Source organism: Opisthocomus hoazin, chromosome 13 (assembly GCF_030867145.1).
Source record: "Opisthocomus hoazin isolate bOpiHoa1 chromosome 13, bOpiHoa1.hap1, whole genome shotgun sequence".
Classification (NCBI taxonomy): Eukaryota; Metazoa; Chordata; class Aves; order Opisthocomiformes; family Opisthocomidae; genus Opisthocomus; species Opisthocomus hoazin.
Genome location: NC_134426.1, coordinates 27,168,451 through 27,186,920, shown reverse-complemented (window position 1 = coordinate 27,186,920; position 18,470 = coordinate 27,168,451). Strand labels below are relative to the sequence as shown.

The 18,470-nt window shown below is 65.1% G+C and overlaps 3 protein-coding genes across 11 annotated transcripts in view; 1 reads left to right on the top strand and 2 right to left on the bottom strand.

Annotated features, from left to right (window-relative positions):
• Positions 1 to 7,115, bottom strand: part of SH2B3 (SH2B adaptor protein 3) — a 30,027-nt gene extending 22,912 nt beyond the window's left edge. The window contains exons 1-3 of one of the 4 annotated variants that reach the window (XM_075434767.1): positions 6,907 to 7,115; positions 6,716 to 6,780; positions 4,809 to 5,463 (exon numbers count right to left, since the gene is read on the bottom strand). The gene's annotated coding sequence lies outside the window, so the exon portion shown is untranslated. Of the gene's footprint in view, positions 1 to 2,938; positions 3,029 to 4,808; positions 5,577 to 6,715; positions 6,781 to 6,906 lie in introns of those variants that run through there. The other 3 variants (XM_075434768.1, XM_075434769.1, XM_075434771.1) reach the window with 3 other exon arrangements.
• A 1,374-nt stretch (positions 7,116 to 8,489) lies between these two features.
• PHETA1 (PH domain containing endocytic trafficking adaptor 1) lies at positions 8,490 to 11,021 on the top strand. 2 transcript variants are annotated; one of them, XM_075434757.1, is made up of 2 exons: positions 8,490 to 8,522; positions 9,390 to 11,021. In XM_075434757.1, the coding sequence occupies exon 2, from the start codon at positions 9,401 to 9,403 to the stop codon at positions 10,178 to 10,180; it is 780 nt and encodes a 259-aa protein (XP_075290872.1). In that variant the 5' UTR covers positions 8,490 to 8,522; positions 9,390 to 9,400; the 3' UTR covers positions 10,181 to 11,021. The 2 variants fall into 2 exon arrangements, with proteins under 2 accessions (XP_075290872.1, XP_075290873.1); XM_075434758.1 differs by lacking the exon at positions 8,490 to 8,522 and adding an exon at positions 8,797 to 8,950.
• Positions 11,022 to 14,403: 3,382 nt separating this feature from the next.
• The window catches only part of CUX2 (cut like homeobox 2), a 75,038-nt gene continuing 70,971 nt past the window's right edge, over positions 14,404 to 18,470 (bottom strand). For all 5 annotated transcript variants that reach the window (XM_075434788.1, XM_075434787.1, XM_075434790.1 and 2 more), the window contains 4 exons: positions 17,124 to 17,393; positions 16,705 to 16,893; positions 16,320 to 16,593; positions 14,404 to 15,288 (listed from right to left, as the gene is read on the bottom strand). In XM_075434788.1, the coding sequence (XP_075290903.1) occupies positions 14,634 to 15,288; positions 16,320 to 16,593; positions 16,705 to 16,893; positions 17,124 to 17,393 (1,388 nt within the window). In that variant the 3' untranslated portion in view covers positions 14,404 to 14,633. The remainder of the gene's footprint in view (positions 15,289 to 16,319; positions 16,594 to 16,704; positions 16,894 to 17,123; positions 17,394 to 18,470) is intronic.

The window sequence follows — 18,470 nt, the reverse complement described above, 5'->3', positions numbered from 1 at the left end:
CTGACAACCTCGAAAGCGTCAGAGGAGCAGGTCAGAGAGACTCCACACAGGCTGTGTTTTCTTAGGAAATCGGGTTAAAGGCCGGGAGGCTCGCGGGGGCTGATTTTGCCGTCCTGTCCCCACTTTCTCACCAGACACACTCCCCCCTTCTTTGACCGCCGGGCACCGCACAACTTGCTGTATCAGAGGCCAGAGCTGGCCTTACTCTGTGGCTCTGCGTGGGCTGAGCAGCGCTGCAGACCTCCGGGGACGCAGCCGACGTGACGGCGCTTTAAATCCAAGGGAAATCCTCCCGTTTGGCTCCCCCCGATCACCCCTCCGGGACAGACGGGATGAGGACAGCCCATCCCGAATCCAAAGCAAGATCCAGGCTCCCTTGGCTTCCCCTGATCGCTCCACTGGGACAGACGGGATGAAGATAGCCCATCCCCATCCCAAATCCAAAGCAAGATCCAGGCTCGCTTGGCTCTCTCCAGTCACCCCACCGGGACAGATGGGACGCAGACAGCCCATCCCCATCCCTAATCCAAAGCAAGCTCCAGGCTCGCTCGGCTTCCCCTGATCACTCCACCAGGACAAATGGGATGAAGACAGTCCATCCCCATCCCAACTCCAAAGCAAGCTCCAGGCTCGCTCGGCTTCCCCCAGTCGCTCCACTGGGATAGATGGGATGCTGACAGCCCATCCCCATCTACAAATCCAAAGCAAGCTCCAGGCTCGCTTGGCTCTCTCCAGTCACCCCACTGGGACAGATGGGATGCTGACAGCCCATCCCCATCCCAACTCCAAAGCAAGATCCAGGCTCGCTTGGCTCTCTCCAGTCACCCCTCCGGGACAGACGGGATGAGGACAGCCCATCCCTAATCCAAAGCAAGCTCCAGGCTCGCTCGGCTTCCCCTGATCGCTCCACCAGGACAAATGGGATGAAGACAGCCCATCCCCATTCCAACTCCAAAGCAAGCTCCAGGCTCGCTTGGCCCACAGGAGCTCACCAGGACGAGCTGCTGGGTCCAGCTCCCCAGCAACCCTCCGCCCGCTCCCATCCACCCGCGTGCCCCTCACCGCGGCGTCTGGCACTCTGCAAGCGCCGCTGACGTCACCGCGCTCTCCTTACACCCACCGCCTGCGGGGAAAAGCGGGGCGGCCTCTTTCGACGGGGTTTGTTTTGTCGCGTGAAATGAATCGCTGCGGCGTAGGCGTGGGAGAAGCCGGGCGCAGGGAGCGCTCCCGGGGGAGCAGCCGGCTGGGGGTCCCCAGCCTTCGCCCATGGGGACAGGGGGGAGCAGCCTGGCAGCGGTCCCCCCCAGGGCTGGATTCGGCCCTTCCTCCTCGCCGAGCCGCGGCAGCGCTTGGCGGTACCACAAACCCCGCCAGCGCCCAGCTCTGGCGCTTTCGCTTCGTCTCACTCGCCGCGATTTGTCCCGGTGTCTTCGCAGTGCCAGGATCAGCCCCCGGCAGCCCCCCCGGCTGCGCGGGTGGGGAGGGTTTGCTCTGGCTGAGGAGGACGTCAGACCCCTCAAAAGCCACCGGCGCTCGCACCCAAACCTCTCCGGCGCAACACGCGGCGCTGGCAGACCCTGCGGGCTCCGGCGAAACCAAACCGGATCTTTCCAGAGGCAATAAATACATAAAAAGCAAAGGAGAAAATCAAAGCGCGATTTGGGGTGGGGAGGGGGGGGGAATGCCCAGGGTCAGGGCTCTCCCGCACCGAAAGCCAGCGGAGAAGAAACCCGAGGCGTCGATCTCGTCGGAAATCAGTCAAAGCGAAACCTGCCAGTAATTTCACGGGCCTTTCGGCTCCAACCCCGCAACCGGCCGGCAAAGCCCGACGGGGACACGTGAGGGCAGGCAGCGCCCGGTCCCCGCGGCCGGCCACCTCCTCCTCCTCCTCCTCCTCCTCCATCTGCTTTTCCTACCGAAGCTCAGCAACTCGAAAAGTCCCCGGGGGCCGCCGGCCCACAGCTCCAGCACATCTTGAATCCATTTGCAACAACGCTATCGAAATCGCAGCTCAGCGACTCGTCCCGGTTGCCTTGACAGTAAATCCCAGCCCGGGGAAGCAAGGGCTGTGTCACTGCCGCCGTCGGAGCCAGCGGGACCCGGGCTCTCCGCCGGTGACCCCAGCAGGGCTTGGCACGAGCGGGACTGGGCACGCTGGCGCGGGGCGCTGGGATGCTGCCCGCCGGTGCATCGGCCTCTTGCTCCGAATCCCGACGCCCGCCAAGCCAAGGCAGCGTCCGCGAGCCAAGAGGGTCCGCAGGGAGCAGAAAGCTGGAGGAGCCGCTTGGCTGGCACCTCCGCTCGGTGCCCGCAGCGGGCACGGGGGCAGAGGAGAAGGGGGCAGCGGGGAGGGCAGGCAGGGCACGGCCCCCCACGCCACGGTGGCTGGGGCAGGTGGGCATCGCCCCGCGGGGTCCCGCGCCCTCGAAGAGGGGTCACCCCCATGCTGGGGGCTGCGGGGGTCCAGGGGCAGGCGGAGGAGAGCGGCACGGCTGGCTCCGTCCAGGGGTCCCCAGGATAGGGGTGCTGGGAAATGGGGGGCCTTGGGGGGGACCTCAGAAGAGGGGGTGCTGCGGGGTAAAGGGGTGCTGGAAAGACGGGGGTCCGCAGGACTGGACGCACCCACAGGGGACACAGCGAGGGCGGGGGTCCCTGAAGGTGACCCCCTCAGGGAAAGGGGGGATGAGAGTGTCCCCCCCCTCGCAGAAACGGGGTGCGGGGGCGGGGGGCCCGAAGCTCGACGCGGAAACGGGTGGGGCCCGGGTGCCCAGCGCGGGGAGCGGGTCCGAGGGGGCTGCGGGGGGAGCGGGTCCCGGGGGGAGCGGGTCCCTAGGACTCCCCCTCCTTCCTCCCCTCCCCCCTCCCGGACCCCGCCGCCACTTTCGCTTCGCAGCGGCCGCTCCCGGGGCCGCCCGTCCCGGCTCGGCCCCGCCGTTACCTGCAGGAGTAGGCGCCCGGCGGCCGCTCGCCCATGGCGGAGGGACCGGACGGGGCGGCCGGGACGGGGCGCACGGCTCGGGATCGCTCGCTATCGCCCGCTATCGCTCCGTATCGCCCCGTATCGCTCCGTATCGCTCGGCGGGGCTCGGCACGGTCGGGAACCGGGGCAGGCGGCTCCGCCTCGCCGCCCAGCGCAGCCCCGACGGCGCGGGGCGCGGAGCCCGGCCCCGGGCGGGTTATGTAAAGCGGAGCGGAGCGGCCGAGGGCGGAGGCTGCGCGGGGGCGGAGCGTCCGTCCGTCTGTCAGTCCGTCCGTCTGCCAGTCAGTCCGTCCGTCCGTCCGTCCGTCCGTCCGTCCGTCCGCCCGCCCGCCCGCCCGGTCCCCGAGGGCAGCTCCGCGGCCGCGCACCGCCCCTCCCCGCCTTTATCTTATCGCGTCCGCGCCCGCGGAGGCAGCGGCATAAACAGCCCGGCTGCCCTCGGAGGGCTTTAATTAGTTGGTGGTTGTTGTTTTTCAAGTTTTTATGGCTGGTGGGATTTTTTTTCTCGGTGGGTTTGGGGGGTCTCCGGGGAGCGCAGGCACCCCCCACCCCATCGCTCCCCCTCGGGGGTCTGGAGGGAGCCGGGGTGCAAGGCCGTTCGGGGGGTCGGGTGGGGTGTGTGTGGGAAAAGACCCCGCTTTCCTCTCCCTGCGCGGCCGTGGCCTCCCACGGCTCCGCGGGCTGGGACCCGAGGGACCTCTGCGGCGGCGGCAGCGGGCGAGCCGCCGTCTCTCAAACCCCATTTCTCATCATTTTCCTCCGCCTTTCGGTCGAGGAAATGAGCTGGCTGCGACAGGCACCGTGGGCTCTGCCCACGTCCGGCGGGAGCAGATCAGGCCGCAGGGCCCCCGGTTGTCCCCGCACCGTGGGTGAGGGCTCCAGCCATGACGGAGCGGTCACAGTGTCCCTCCGGTCCCAAGCTGGGCTGGGGACTCGAGTGGGTGCACACGGGCCAGGCTCGGCCGTCCTGGTGCCATCCGGTCCCAGGGGACCAAGAGTGGAATGGCAGAGCTGCAGCCACCCACCCTCCAAACCATTTGAAATAGGAGGAAAATTAACTTTCTCTGCACCTTTTTTCCAGGAAAGGGCCGGTTTGTGGTGTGTACCGTCACGTCTGGCCCACCGACATCTCCCACCCGCATCACCAGCCATCCCGAGAGCTCCTCTGGGGCCTCAGCCTCCCCGCGCAGCAGCGGCACCGGGACGGAGGGGCTCTCCTTGCCCCGCAGACCCCCACACCGGGCATGTGAGAGCCACAGTGGAGCTGCCCTGCCCGGGCGCTGGCACTTGCCCAGCGTGCCAAGCCGGGGAAACCCGGGAAGCGGCGGCTGGGCTTTTACAGACACCACGCGATCGATTTGTGGGTGTCGGGGAGGTTGGGAGCCGCTGGATTTTGCCCTTGGAGAGCAGGCTGAGGCACGCTGAGCTGTTTGTGAACGGGCTTCTGTGTGCCACCACCAGCGGGCTCCATCCTCCATCGTGCTTTAAAATACACCCCGGTCGCTCACCCCATCCATTCCCAATCCATCTCCTTCCAACAGGGATAAGACTGAAGTGGGAACCCCCCCCGCCGGTGCTGTGCCTCAGGGCTGACCGTCCCCAGACCACAGCCCTGGGCTGCCACTGGTGTGGACAGAACCCCACTGCCCCCCTCCATCCCCACCAACCACCCCTGGGGCCAGATTTGAGCATTCTTGGGGGGCTACAACCTGATGTTCCCCTCGGTCATCGCCTGCTCCGGAGGTCCAAGCAACTCCGCCACCAACCAGCCCTCTTCAAAACTGCTCGGGGAGGTGGCTGAGAGCGGCTAAAGCGATAAAAACCTTACCTTAAAAGCTGCTTTTCGATTCCTCCCGCCTTTGCTTTATGCATAATTGCACCGTCCAGCTCCTTTTGCTGCGCCCGGAGGAGCGGTGGCCGGAGCCCGGTGCCTGCCCTGCTGCCCACGGACGGCTGTCCCGGCTCCCAGCTCCCGCACGCTCTTCTTTCCGAGCCGCATCTATTTCAAAAGCGCCCTCTCAGCGTCCTCAGCCCCCGTGGCCTGAGATTTCTCTTTTGTTTTGCTTCCTGTATGGATTTTTTTACAGTCTCTAACTGCTACATTCACTGCCACCGACTTCTGCTTTTTCTGTTTGTTTATGCAGAGCTGTGCAGATGCCCTTGCACACGCGCACACACACACACACACACACGCACACACGCACACACGCTGCTTCCCTTCCGCTCTGCGCCGCGCTCAGCGTTTAACCATTGCTGCTTGCTTCTCCTCTAAAAGCCCGAACCAGCTTCCAGCCGCCCTTCCCACTTCTTTCTTCAACTCCCACGTTCTGGCCCGCTCCATTTTCGGGATGCGTGGGGTGGTTTGGAAGCAGCACGTCGGCATTTCCCGGGGTGGGACGGGATCTGCTGCGGGTGACCTCTGCCACCCCTCAAGTGAGATGAGGGTTCCTCCTTTCTCCCTGGAGAGGGTCTGGGGGTGACATCTGGAAAAGCTTGGCTGTGGGGGTCTGCGCTGAGCTGGCAACGCCACCCCAAAATCTCAGCCTGGTTTTCACGCACTGGGAGGGTGGGGTGAGCATTGGGCAGAATGGTGGTGGGCAGGGTGGAGGTGGGTAGGGTGGTGGTGGGCTGGGTGGTGATGGGTGGGATGGTGGTGGGCAGCGTGGTGGTGTGCTAGGTGCTGATGGGCTGGGTGGTGGTGTGCAGGGTCGTGATGGGCAGTGTGGGCGATGGGCAGGATGGTGGTGGGCAGGATGGTGGTGGGCAGGGTAGTGGTGGGCTGGGTGGTGGTGGGCTGGGTGGTGGTGGGCAGGATGGCGATGGGCAGGGTGGGCAGTATGGTGGTGGGCAGGGTGGGTGATGGGCAGGGTGGTGGTGGGCTGGGTGGTGGTGGGCTGGGTGGTGGTGGGCAGGATGGCGATGGGCAGGGTGGGCAGTATGGTGGTGGGCAGGGTGGGTGATGGGCAGGGTGGTGGTGGGCTGGGTGGTGGTGGGCAGGATGGCGATGGGCAGGATGGCGATGGGCAGGGTGGGCAGTATGGTGGTGGGCAGGGTGGGTGATGGGCAGGGTGGTGGTGGGCTGGGTGGTGGTGGGTAGGATTGTGGTGGGCAGGATGGTGATGGGCAGGGTGGGCAATGGGCAGGAGGAGCGATGGGCAGGGTGGACAATGGGCAGAATGGTGGTGGGCAGGGTGGGCAATGGGCAGGGTGGACGATATGCAGGGGAGTGGTGGGCAGGGTGGTGGTGGGCAGGGTGGCCAGGATGGTGATGGGCAGGATGGTGGTGGGCGATGGGCAGGGTGCTGGTGGGCATGGTGGCAATGTGCAGGGTGTCGATGTGCAGGGTGGTGATGTACAAGGCGGTGGCGGAGCGGAGCCCGGGGACCCGGCCGCCCGCCCCCCCCCCCGCGCCGGTCCCGCCGTGGCCGGGCTCCCGCTGCCCTCTCCCGGGCGCCCGAAGAACTGCACCCCCCTTCCCCCCCCCGCAGCACTGCACACCCCCCCTTCCCCCCCTCCACTTCCCCCCCCCTTCCCCCTCCCGCACTGCCCCCCTTCCTCCCCGCACTCCACCACCCCGTTCCCTGGGCGGAGGTGGGGGTCCCCCCCCAGTGCCCGCCCCCCGAGGTGCCAGGCTGGAGACCTGTGTGGGGTGGGGAATCTCACGTGTCCCAGAGCGGGACAGGGGTGCCCACACCCCAAAATACATCGTCTGTGGGGAGGGGGGGGGTGTCTCACCAGCCCCACGCCGGGGGTTCTGCGGCCGCCACGATTTGTTCGCCTTGAACCCCGGGGCACAGCTCCTGCGTCCATTTGGGGTCCGCTGGCCGCTGGTCACCACGGAGACCCTCACCCTTCTCCCCCACGGCCCCTCAGCACCCCCCGGCACCCCCAGATTTCCCCAGCGCCGGCGGTGACTCAGGGCCCACCTCGCTGAGCCGCCGAGCACCCGCCGCTGCGTAACCGCTGCGCCAAGTCACCCGTCACGGGAGCAGCAGGAAGCCCAGGGCGGCCCACGTCCCACACGGCGGCCAAGGGCAGCCCCTCGCCCCCTGCCAGACCCTTGGCTTCACCCGTTTCCCCGCGGTCGGTCAAGCTCAGCACGGGAATTTCATTTTCCCAGTTGGGGAAACTGAGGCACGGGCTGCGGGGACAACAAGGAAAACATCACGGGGCTGCTCCGAAGGGGAAGTGCCGGAGCTCGCGCGGCGACACGCGACCGTCCCAAGGGAAGACCCAACGGGAAGCAAAAACCCCGCGAGGGGGGAATTTTGCCGGTCGTTTTTGAGGAATTGGGGCAATTCTCCGGGGGGGGGACACCAGCCCCTGCCAACGCGGGGTCCCAGCGAAGGGAGGCAGAGCTGGGAGTGCTCCCATCACCCCATCTGGGCTAATAAAGATCTTGCTCCCCCCTCGCCTCGTCGTGCCGTGCGAAAGGGCAGGGAGATAAGCGGCGCGGAGAGACCCGACGCTTCCCACCCGCGGCCTTGGACGGAGCCGCTCCGCTCGGCAGCGAAGATAAAGCCCGGGTGGTTGGAGTGCTGGTGTAAATCCCTTTTTGTAGCCCGAAAGAGAAAGTCCACAGGTGACGGGGGGAAAACCCACGGTGAACTGAAAGCTGCCACCACGAGCAGAAGACGGCAGAGCCCTGAGCAGCCGCGTAGGGTGGTGGGGACATCTCCGGGAGGGGGGACCGGTGAAGACCATGGGGTCACCGACGGCAGGATCTCATAGCTGAGGGCCTGTAAATGAGCGCCAACGCCTCGTTTGCTAAAACACTCTCGTTGCTGTGCAGCCGAGCGGGGGAACGAGGAAACTGGAGGAAAGGGACGCCGATAATCACAGAATCACAGAATGGTCGGGGTTGGAAGGGACCTCTGGGGTCACCCAGCCCAACCCCCTGCCCAAGCAGGGTCACCCAGAGCAGGCTGCACAGCACCGCGGCCAGGCGGGGCTGGAATATCTCCAGAGAAGGAGACTCCACAGCCTCCCTGGGCAGCCTGGGCCAGGGCTCCGTCACCCTCAGAGGGAAGAAGTTCTTCCTCATCTTCAGCTGGAGCTTCCTCTGCTCCAGTTTGTGCCCGTTGCCCCTTGTCCTGTCGCTGGGCACCACTGGAAAGAGTCTGGCCCCGTCCTCCTGACCCCCACCCTGCAGATATTTAGAGGCATTTCTAAGGTCCCCTCTCAGCCTTCTCTTCTCCAGGCTGAACAAGCCCAGCTCCCTCAGCCTCTCCATGTAGGAGAGATGCTCCAGTCCCCTCCTCATCCTCGCAGCCCTCCACTGGACTCTCTCCAGTAGCTCCTCATCTTTCTTGAACTGGGGAGCCCAGCACTGGACCCAGCACTGCAGATGGGGCCTCACCGGGACAGAGCAGAGGGGAAATCCACGCACACATCCACGCACGCCCCGCACCCCGCTCCCACCTCCCAGCTCCGGGGCCGCGGTGAGGGGCGGGGCCGGCGGGGGAGGAGCCGCGCGGGAGCCTCGCTCCGCCCACTGGGGCGGGGCCGGGCCGAGCCGGGGCGGCGGGAGCCGAGGACAAAGGTGCGGGGCCGGGTGCGGGGCCGGGGGGGGGCTGAGCGGGCGGGAGCCGACTCGAAGCGGGGCCCTCCGGGGCTGGGGGAGGGCGGCTCCCCCTCTCCCGAACCTCCCCGGGACTTTGGGGGACACCAAAGAGGTCCCGGAGCCCCCCGGGGGGGAGGGAAGGGGTCGCTGGGCGCCCCAAGACCCCCCGTCCCGTCACCTTCAACCGGGCGATGTGGCTGAACGGGGAAATAACGGCCCCGGCGCCCACCCGCCTCGTGCCGCGCAGGCTGGGGTGACGGGCGAGACCCGCGGGCATCTCGGGGCCAGCGTGGGGACAGCGGGGTGCCGGACCACCAACCGAGCCGCCATCCGGCTGTCCCACCTCCGCCACGGCCACCGGCGCGTCGCCGATGCTGGAACCCACCGGAGACCCGAGCTAGAGGCAGGTGGGAAGCTTGGCCGGGCGAGGTCACCGGCGGCTGGGGGACGAGGGGAGAGGTGGCCTTGCCTGGGTGACAGAGTTGGTGGCCACGGCTCTCCGGAGCGGCAGCCGGATCCGCGGCGCAGGCCATAAACCCTCCCTGGGAGGGTGGAGCGCGGCGACGCAGGGCGAACGCGGCGCCGGCGGTAAGGTCACCTGTGCCGGGTGACGTGGAGCACCGGGACGAGCCCTGTGGGAAAACGCTCAGCTGGGGGGGAAACCCCCGACCCAGGGACCCCCCACCCACCCGACACCCGCTGGACGCAGCACCTCGGCTGGGAGGGGGGTCATCCCGCCTCCGGTCACGGCACCGCCGGGAGCAGAAAGCCAGCAGCTCATCACCGTGCAATTAAGACGCACCCATGGCGCGCGGGCGCGCGGCTGAGCACCCTCTGTCCCCGCAGGGCGCGGAGCCATGAAGCTGAACGAGCGGAGCCTGGCCTTTTACGCCACCTGCGACTCCCCTGCCGACAACGCCGGCTTCCTCTACAAGCGCGGCGAGCGGCACACGGCGTACCACCGCCGCTGGTTCGTGCTGAAGGGCAACATGCTCTTCTACTTCGAGGAGCGGGAGAGCCGGGAACCGGTGGGCGTCATCGTGCTGGAGGGTTGCACCGTGGAGCTCTGCGACTCGGCCGAGGACTACGCCTTCGCCATCCGCTTCGGCGGGGCCAAGTCTCGCACCTACGTGCTGGCGGCCGAGAGCCAGGCCGCCATGGAGTCGTGGGTGAAGTCGCTGTCGCGAGCCAGCTTCGACTACATGCGCCTGGTGGTGCGGGAGCTGGAGAAGCAGCTGGAGGAGATGCGCTGGGGGCCGGCCGGCGGAGGCGGAGGCGGCCGGCAGTCACCTGGCTCCTGGAAGCCGAAGTCCTCGGGGCCAGAGCGGTCGCAGGAGCGGCTGCCGGCGCTGCCCGCCGTCCCGCCGAAGGAGAACGGCTGCGCGGTGTGGAACAACGTGCCAGGAGCCGAGCGGCCGCCTGATACCTCTGTCTGCGGTGGGCATGACGGCGAGGGCAACCCGCGGCCACCGCCGCTGCCGCCACGCAGGCGGGCGTCGAGCGGTGAGGCGGGCAGCGCCGGGGCGGCTGCGGCCGAGAGCCCGTCCACCTTCTGCCGGCTCCACGAGCAGTACGGCCGGGAGGTGGCCCGGCTGCGGCAGGACTGGCTGGAGAGGCAGCGTGGCCACCGGCCTTGAGAGGTGGCCGAGCCCTGGGGACCCACCAGGACCTGTGGCAGGGAGGGGGTGATCATCCCTGGTGCCACCTCAGTCCCCAGTGCCGCCTCGGTCCCCTCCTCACCCCGGGATGTGCAGCCCGGTCCGGGGCGGTGATGGACACCTGCTGCTGGTGCCACCGAGAGCCCGGCACCGAGGGACACCAGTGCTGCTCCGTGCCGATGGTGGGTGCGGGGTGGTCCACCCAGCACAAGCAAGCTACAAACCACTTGCTGGCTGGTGCCTCCTGGGAACCGACCACTGCGCTCGGTCTGGTGGGGCCTCTTGCTGCTCTTGCGGCGGGGCCACGCACCGACAGTGCTTCCAGAGGAGGATTTTGGTGGGATCCCACCCGCCTGAGCCCCTGCCGGAGCGTTGCGCAGCGAGGGAGCCAGCTACCGCCTTCCCCTCCCTGCCTGGCACAAGCAAGGGGCCGAGGGCGGCCGAGCTCCGCCGGATCCCTCTCCTCCAGCAGGATGTGGTTTGAAAATTAAAATATCAGCGAGCGCAGCCCTTCCGTAACGGCTGCCCTGGCTGCCCGGGGAGCTGCCGACCCCCCGCCACGGGCCCTTCGCCCGGGGCCATCGCTGCTTGCAGCCGGCGGACCCGCGGGGAACGTGGCGGCTGCGGGCACGGCTGTGCCGGGCGGATGTTTCGGGGCAGGGCATCGTGCCCGGTCCAGCTGACGAAGGGGAAGCATCGCTCACGGCGGCGAACAGGAACGTGTGTGTCAGCGGCGCAGGGTGTCGAGTGATTCACGCGCCGAACCGGAGCGAAGCCGGTGCCTCGTGCCGGTGTTGCTTTGATTTCCCCGATGGTTTATATCGACACTAAAGCTGCTGGGCGGGAGGGGGGGGGACCTGCTCCGGGTTGGGGGGAGCAGCTGGGGTGCCCTGGCTTTGGGCCGGGTGGCTCAGGCTCTGTTTACCCCCCCTTGGGACAGGCACAAGATTTTGCTACGTTAAAAGTGGTTTCAGAAATTCCCTGCTGGCTTCGGTTCTCATTTGCGCCTTGCAGCCCCGGGGGAGGGGGGCCCCGGTGGGAATTCATCCTCCGGTTTAATCTCCTGTCCCCACTGGGTCCGTGGGGCTGGGCAGGGACCGTGTCACCCAGGTGGGACGCTGCCAGCGCCAGGGTCTCACAGAGCCCTGGAGCCCCACGTCTGCCCACAGGGATGGGACGGGACGGGACGGGACGGGACGGGATGGGATGGGATGGGATGGGATGGGATGGGACAGGATGGAATGGGATGGGATGGGTTGGGATGGGATGGGATGGGATGGGACAGGATGGAATGGGATGGGATGGGATGGGATGGGATGGGATGGGATGGGATGGGATGGGATGGGATGGAACAGGACGGTGCCACCATGGGGACATCAGGACACACAGCACCAGGGTGATCCCATGACAGGGACAGCACGGTTCTGCCCTCCGTGGTGGCCTGAAGAGCCAGGCACAGGTGACCAACACGGGGGTTTGGGCACTGGAAAAGCGCTGGGCGACTGACTGGGAGCACAACCCTCCCAGTTTCACCAGTGGAAACGGCACTGGGGGCCCCGGCGTGAGTTGCTGGTGTGTTACAGGCTCGGTGGGCCGTTACACCCATCCCTCCAAACCCGGCTTACAGGCAGCACCATGTTTGGCAGCACCAAGCCCAGGTTTAGGTGCCCCTGTTTGGGTGGCCCTCCACCCTTGGTGGGACATCCCCAACCCTCTGCCAACGGTCTTAGCCAGGGACAAAATATCTCTCCCCTTGCTGGGGCTGGTGTCGGTGCTGTGCAGGCACTGGGGACCCCGCTGTCCCGTAAGCGGCCAATGTGACCCCGTGTCCCTGCCCGTGACGTCCCACCTGCATGGACATCTCCAGCTTCTTGCTAATCTTGGGGAAACTGAGGCACAGAGCCAGCCAGGGTCGCTCGCTCGCCAGGAGCACCGTGGAGTGTGGAGCCCGGCTGTCGGTGTTTGGATCGGTGCCGCCGAGGGCAGCCAGGGTGCGGCTGCACCCGCAGCACCCAGATGGTTCACCCGGCCCCGTCAGTCGGCTGCGGAGGAAGACCCCGGTTTCCATGGCAGCCGGCCCGGCTTCTCCAGACGTTCAGATATTCACTAAAAGTAAATCCTTCCCAACATGTTAGCCGACAAACGAGCTTCAACAGATACGCAACATATGGATTTATTAATTCCTCAAACGTGAACACCCCTGCCTCGCGTCGGACGCTGCAAACTCGCTCGGTGACGGCTGGCTCCGGAGCGGACCTCGCGCCGGAGGATGCTGAGCTACCCCGGGGGCAGGAGCAAACCCGCACCGGGGATGAGCACAGGGCTGTTCCCGGGGCAGGATCGCACCCTGAGCTGGAGCAGGCCCATTTAACACCATTTCCACCCCCCTTTCCCCATCACCAGGAGGTGTTCACGACAGCCACAAACCCCAAGCAAGGCTGCGACTTCCAAGGGAGCCAACACCAACCCAGGCGCCGGGCGGAGGCGAGAGGAGCTCCCAGCCCGGCCGCCTCCAGACGAATCACACCCCGAGGCCAGAGTCGTATCCAACTTCTGTATTTAGCGGCTCTTTTACAGAACTCCTTCCAAAATCGTTAAACAAAGTTCACCGATCTCATAGAAACTTTTGAAGTGCGGTACGTGAGCCTAACAGAAACGCGACCGGTGTCCCGCTAGCTTTAATACAACAGGATTGCCACGTTCAAGACCATCCCAAGTGCTGCCTCGAATCCCGTTCCACTAAAGCTCCCGCCAGCACGCGACGAGAGAGGAGCGGTCACCGGTCGCACCTCGACCTTCTGCAGCGCGGCGGCGGGGAAAAGAGCGGCCGCGGGCAAGCTGGGGCTCGCCGGGGCGAGGAGAGCCGTGCCTTCGCCGAGCCGCTTTGAGCATCGCTCATCGACTATCACCCAAATATAAAAATACCTTCTATTCTGATAAAAACGTAGACAGTGGAAAATCAGTCAATGCATAGCCTCGGAGCCTGGCAGGGGAGCCCTCCCGACGGCCGGGGCCGCGGTGGGCGACGGCTGATGCCGTGCGGACAGGGGACAGGGCAGCCCAGCACGCGCCGCGCCGCGTTGTTTCAAGGCATTTCGTTAGCAGAGGCCGGCTGGCAGCGGGGAGTGCGCCGGGACGGTGCCATCACCAAGCTCCTGCGCCTTCGCGCGGGGTCAGCCCTGAAAAAGCCAGAGCTCGACGGCGCTTTGGCCAGTTCAGGTCAGGCAGGAGCCTGGCGCGACGCCCCGGGGCTCGTCCCGGCTTCCCCGGCAGCCAGTGGCGGGGATACGGCCGCGGCGAGGGGATGCTCCTCCTGCACGGGTGCTCTCCCTAAAAACAAAGTGCTTCAGCCATGGGAGCCGGCTGCGATGCTGGGAGCAGCCCCGGGGAGGCTCGGGATTTCTGGGTGCTGCTCCCCAAGCACTGGTGCCGCAGGGGCAAAGCTCGGAGGCTCCATCGCCTTTTCTTTCCCAAGCGGGCGACGGCAGAGCGCGGGGAACCGGGAATCCATGGACGTCCATCCCCAGTGAGCCGGAGCCGCCCCTGAGCATCGCGCCCGGGTACCTCGTCCCACCTCGCTAGCACAGGTCGCTCGCTTTGCTTTCACCTGATTTTTTCTCTCCCTCTGGGAGCTGGCAGGAGCCGCGCCGTGCCGTAGCGGGGCTGCCACCGCTGGAGGAAGCGCGAGGGACGGCGTTGGGACCATGCTACGTCTTGTTCCAGCAGGCTATCGCAGACACTTCTACAACAGGTACAACCGCACGGGACATTCTGCGTTACAAAGGCTTCAAAAAACATGAACCACCAGAAGGAAACAGATACTCGACGTACGAAGGATTGCGCTTTAGAGTCTTCAGGGACTATGACGCAGTCTCTGGCTGGGGCAGAAGCGACGCGGCGTCTTACAGACGGAGGTGGAAACCGCTCGGCGAAAAGTTTCATTAGATTTGGTCAGTCTCAGAGTGCTTCTTGATGGCTTGGCTCAGTTAAGTCTTCTCTGTGGGGTTTTTTGTTGGTTTGTTTTTGTTTTTAATCTCATCCAGTGGCAAACTACAAGACTTCAGTGTACATTTAATGACACGACTGCTACATCATCTTGATTTTAGAGCTATCTTTAATATCAAAGCAGCTTCAGCTGTTAATAAATTCCAAAGTATCCTTTTATTAAAATATCTAAAAGAGGTCTATAAATATTTTTTGTGGGGTTTTTTTTTTTTTTTCCTTTTCCTGTCTAAAATTGTTCCCAGTTTTTCACATTTAAAACAAAGCCGGGGGCGGTGGCTTCGTAGCGGGGGGGGCCCTCCCCTTTCCACGGGTGCTCCCTTCCGTGGCGCCGGCCGCCTGTCGCCTCTCGGTGCGTGCTGCATTTAACAAAATATATATATATATATATATGTGGGTGCGTATATATATTTAGGGCGGCGGGGGGATGTCAGAACTCCCACTCGAGGGCCTCCTCGCGGTTGGCGGCCCGCTCCAGGCGGTGGATGATGTTGTTGAGGTTGGCCATCTTCTCGTGGCGCCGCTGGACGCTGGTGCTGAGCCGGGGGCCGGGAGCCGGCGGCAGCGCCGGTGAAACCGGCCCGGCGGAAGATGGCCCCGGCGAGGCCGAGCCGGCGAGGCCGGGCGAGGAGGCTGCTGAGGGTGACGTCGGGGAGACCTCCAAGCTGCAACAGGACGACCCAGCGGAGGACTGGGAGCTGTCGGGATGCGGCGGTGGCGGCGGTGGGGGTCCCACGGCGGCGGCACCGGCACGGCCTCCCCGCCGCGGGAGGCTGCCGGCGCTGGGGGCGGCGGCGTGGGGGGCTGCCCCCCGCTCCTCCTGGGGAGGTCCGGTCCCCTCAGCCGCCCCGGCCGGGCTGCGTGAGTCCCGCCGGCGGCCCCAGCCGCCCGCCTCCCCCTGCTCCTCCTTCACCTTCACGGCGCAGGGATGCTCGCCCTTGCCCAATGCGGGTTTAGGGTCCTCGGCATCCGAATCGGGGCTGCGGGGGGCCCGGCGCCCCGGGACGGCCGCCCCGCCGCTCTGCTCCGGGTCCGTGTCGTTGTCCTGCGTGCCCTCCACCAGCATCTCCCGGCGCATCCGTGACCTGACGGGACACAACCAGGGAGCGTCGGCAACCGCCACCCGCCACGTCCTGAAAAAGCATCTCCAACCAGAAAAACGCGACGACACCGAGAGGGAAAACCCCGCCTTGCCAGCCTTTAAAACATTTTTTCAGGGCAGAATCACTGCACTTCAACATGGGGACCGGATTTTGCAACACTTTGGGCTGTTTCTAGCCAAACCGAGCCAGTTTTGCAAGCGTTTTCCACAGCCTTTTGCTGTTGTTGTTTAATAAATAACAATTTTCAAAGGTTTATTGGACAGCTGTTGTGTTTACCAAGAGCAGGAGGGGCTTTCCTGGAACCACACAAGCGGAAAAGTCACGGATTTAAAAACCCCAGAAGCCAATGCAGCACCAAAAAGCCTGATTTTTCCAGCTCTCCCCATACGATGGCTTCGTGGGAGAAACCTCAGCCGGCTCCCATAAACACTGACCATCTGCTTTGTGCTGCCCAGGGGCGAGTCAGGGGCTCCACGGGCTCGACACAAGCCCTTCTACATCTTTTTATACTGGTTTATATACAGGGGAAGGGGCACAACCCATCACCCAGGCTGCTGACACAGAGAGCGGGCGGCTCTTGGTGTGGGTCTGGGGAGGATTCAGGAGCCACGTGTCCACCTGCAGTACCCCCCAAGGATGAAGCCCATGCTGCTGCCCCGGGCCGGGCTGCTGCGGGGACGGATTCCTGCACTCCAGGAGCCTCCATAAGGCTTTCCCCCCTGCATCGTGGAGCTCCTGCTCGGTACCGCACCAGTGAGCCAGGTGGACATGAGCACGGTCACCTCTTTAGATGCTCAGCATGACTTGGTCAAGGTGGCTGACACCTCCTGACCAGCCACCAGCCAGGGCACACGCAGCATTTCGGGGGCAATCCTGCACCCAGGGACCTCCAGCGACCACGTGTGGGTCTGCACCTCCCTGTCCAGCCAAGAGGGACTGTGAGGGCTGGAACAGTGACACCACCGTGGTGGCACGGCACCGTGAGACGTCCGAAGCCCGGGGAGCGCCCGTACCTGTAGTTGTGGAACCAGTTGATGACGGTGTTGGTCTTGAGGTTGAGCTGGAAGGAGAGCAGCTCGATGGTCTGCTGGGAGGGGTAGGGCTCCAGCTGGTAGGCTTTCTTCAGGGCTTCCTTCTCCTCTGGGGCCAGCACCACCCGCGGCTTCTTGATCTGGAGGAGGCTGAGGTCCTGCGGCTGCAGGCTGGGGCTGGCGCAGTCGGAGCGGGCGCTGGGGGACTCGCTGTCCGAGCCGGCGCTCATCAGCCCGTACCGACGTTTCAGGTAGGCTGTGGGAGAGGAGACCCAGCTGCGCGCCGCTCGCCCCCCCAGCCCAAGGAGCCCCCCGCTCGGCCAGCACCCCGGACGCGGGCTGGGGGCTGCATCGCCCCGACCCTCACCTTTCTTCTCCAGCTTCTTCATGTCGCGCAGCTTCTCCACGTTGTGGGGGTCGTTGAGCCAGAGCTGCATGCGGACGAAGGGCTCCCTCCCCTTCAGGCTCAGCTTGTGCCACGGCTTGGGTCTGGAGAGGAGATCGGACACCGAGCCCTGCGTCAGGCCCAGGATGCTCTCCCCGAACAGCCGCTGGCCTGGCAGAGGAGAAGCAGAGGTGGTTAGAGCAGGGCAGAGCGGTGGGGCGGGCGCTGCCGTCCCCCCGCGCAGCGGGTGCACCCCGGTTCCCGGCCAGCACCCTCCCCAGCGTGCCGGGATCCCCCACCCCGAGCATCCTCAGAGAAGCTGCGGCTACGCGAATCGGGGGATGCATCCACGCGGCTTCACCAGCAGCTCCCGAAAACCCGGGCGGGGAGAAGGTCCGCACCTAAATTATTGTCCGTCAAGACCTCCTTGATCTTCTTGGTGATGGAGTAGGTGTCCAGCTCGGGGGACATGGCCACGATCTCCTGGATGCCGACGGGTCCCTGGCTGTTGGGGTACGCCTTCCCACCCAGCGCAGGCGTCGACCGGCTCTCGGGCTGCTGGTTTTCTTTGCTGCTCTCCAAGGCCAGGGTGAGGGGCTCCTGGCAGCCCTTCTCGTGCTCGGCGGGGCTGGGGGGCGGCGAGGGGGACGGCTGGGGCTCCGCCGGGCTGGCTGCGCGACACCGGGGGAGAGGGGTCAGCGGGGACGGCCGGAGGGGAGAGCGGCGGGGACTCGGCGGGAGCGGGAGGGCTATTTTGGGGATCCCATGGCTCTGCCCTCCGAAGGGGAGACGCCAGCCGAGCCTTTCCAGCAGCTGTGGCAAAGAGGGAGGTGCCGGTGGAACAGTGAAAGAGAGAAAACACCGCTAATATAAAAAACCCCAGTGTTTTCTTCATGCCAGGCACAAAGCCAAGGATTTTTGTTGTGGTTTTCCTTTTTTGTTTTAAAAAAACCCCCTAGATGACAACCTGGATATCCTGGTGGACGACAGATTGACCATGAGCCAGCAGCGTGCCCTGGGTGCCAAGAAGGCCAATGGCATCCTGGGGTGCATCAAGAGGAGTGTGGGCAGCAGGGCGAGGGAGGTTCTCCTCCCCCTCTGCTCTGCCCTGGTGAGGCCCCATCTGCAGTGCTGTGTCCAGTGCTGGGCTCCCCAGTTCAAGAAAGATGAGGAGCTACTGGAGAGAGTCCAGCGGAGGGCTGCGAGGATGAGGAGGGGACTGGAACATCTCTCCTACGAGGAGAGGCTGAGGGAGCTGGGCTTGTTCAGCCTGGAGAAGAGAAGGCTGAGAGGGGACCTTAGAAATGCCTCTAAATATCTGCAGGGTGGGGGTCAGGAGGACGGGGCCAGACTCTTTCCAGTGGTGCCCAGCGACAGGACAAGGGGCAACGGGCACAAACTGAAGCAGAGGAAGCTCCAGCTGAACCCGAGGAAGAACTTCTTCCCTCTGAGGGTGCCGGAGCCCTGGCCCAGGCTGCCCAGGGAGGCTGTGGAGTCTCCTTCTCTGGAGATATTCCAGACCCGCCTGGCCGCGGTGCTGTGCAGCCTGCTCTGGGTGACCCTGCTTGGGCAGGGGGTTGGGCTGGGTGACCCACAGAGGGCCCTGCCAACCCCTGACATTCTGGGATTCTATGATTTCTGACAAAGTAATGTCTGAAGGATCTAACGGCCCTACTGTCTAAGCGACTAATTACGGGGTTTCAAATGAGTCGGATGCATCAGAGGGGGATGAAATGAGCTTCCCAGGG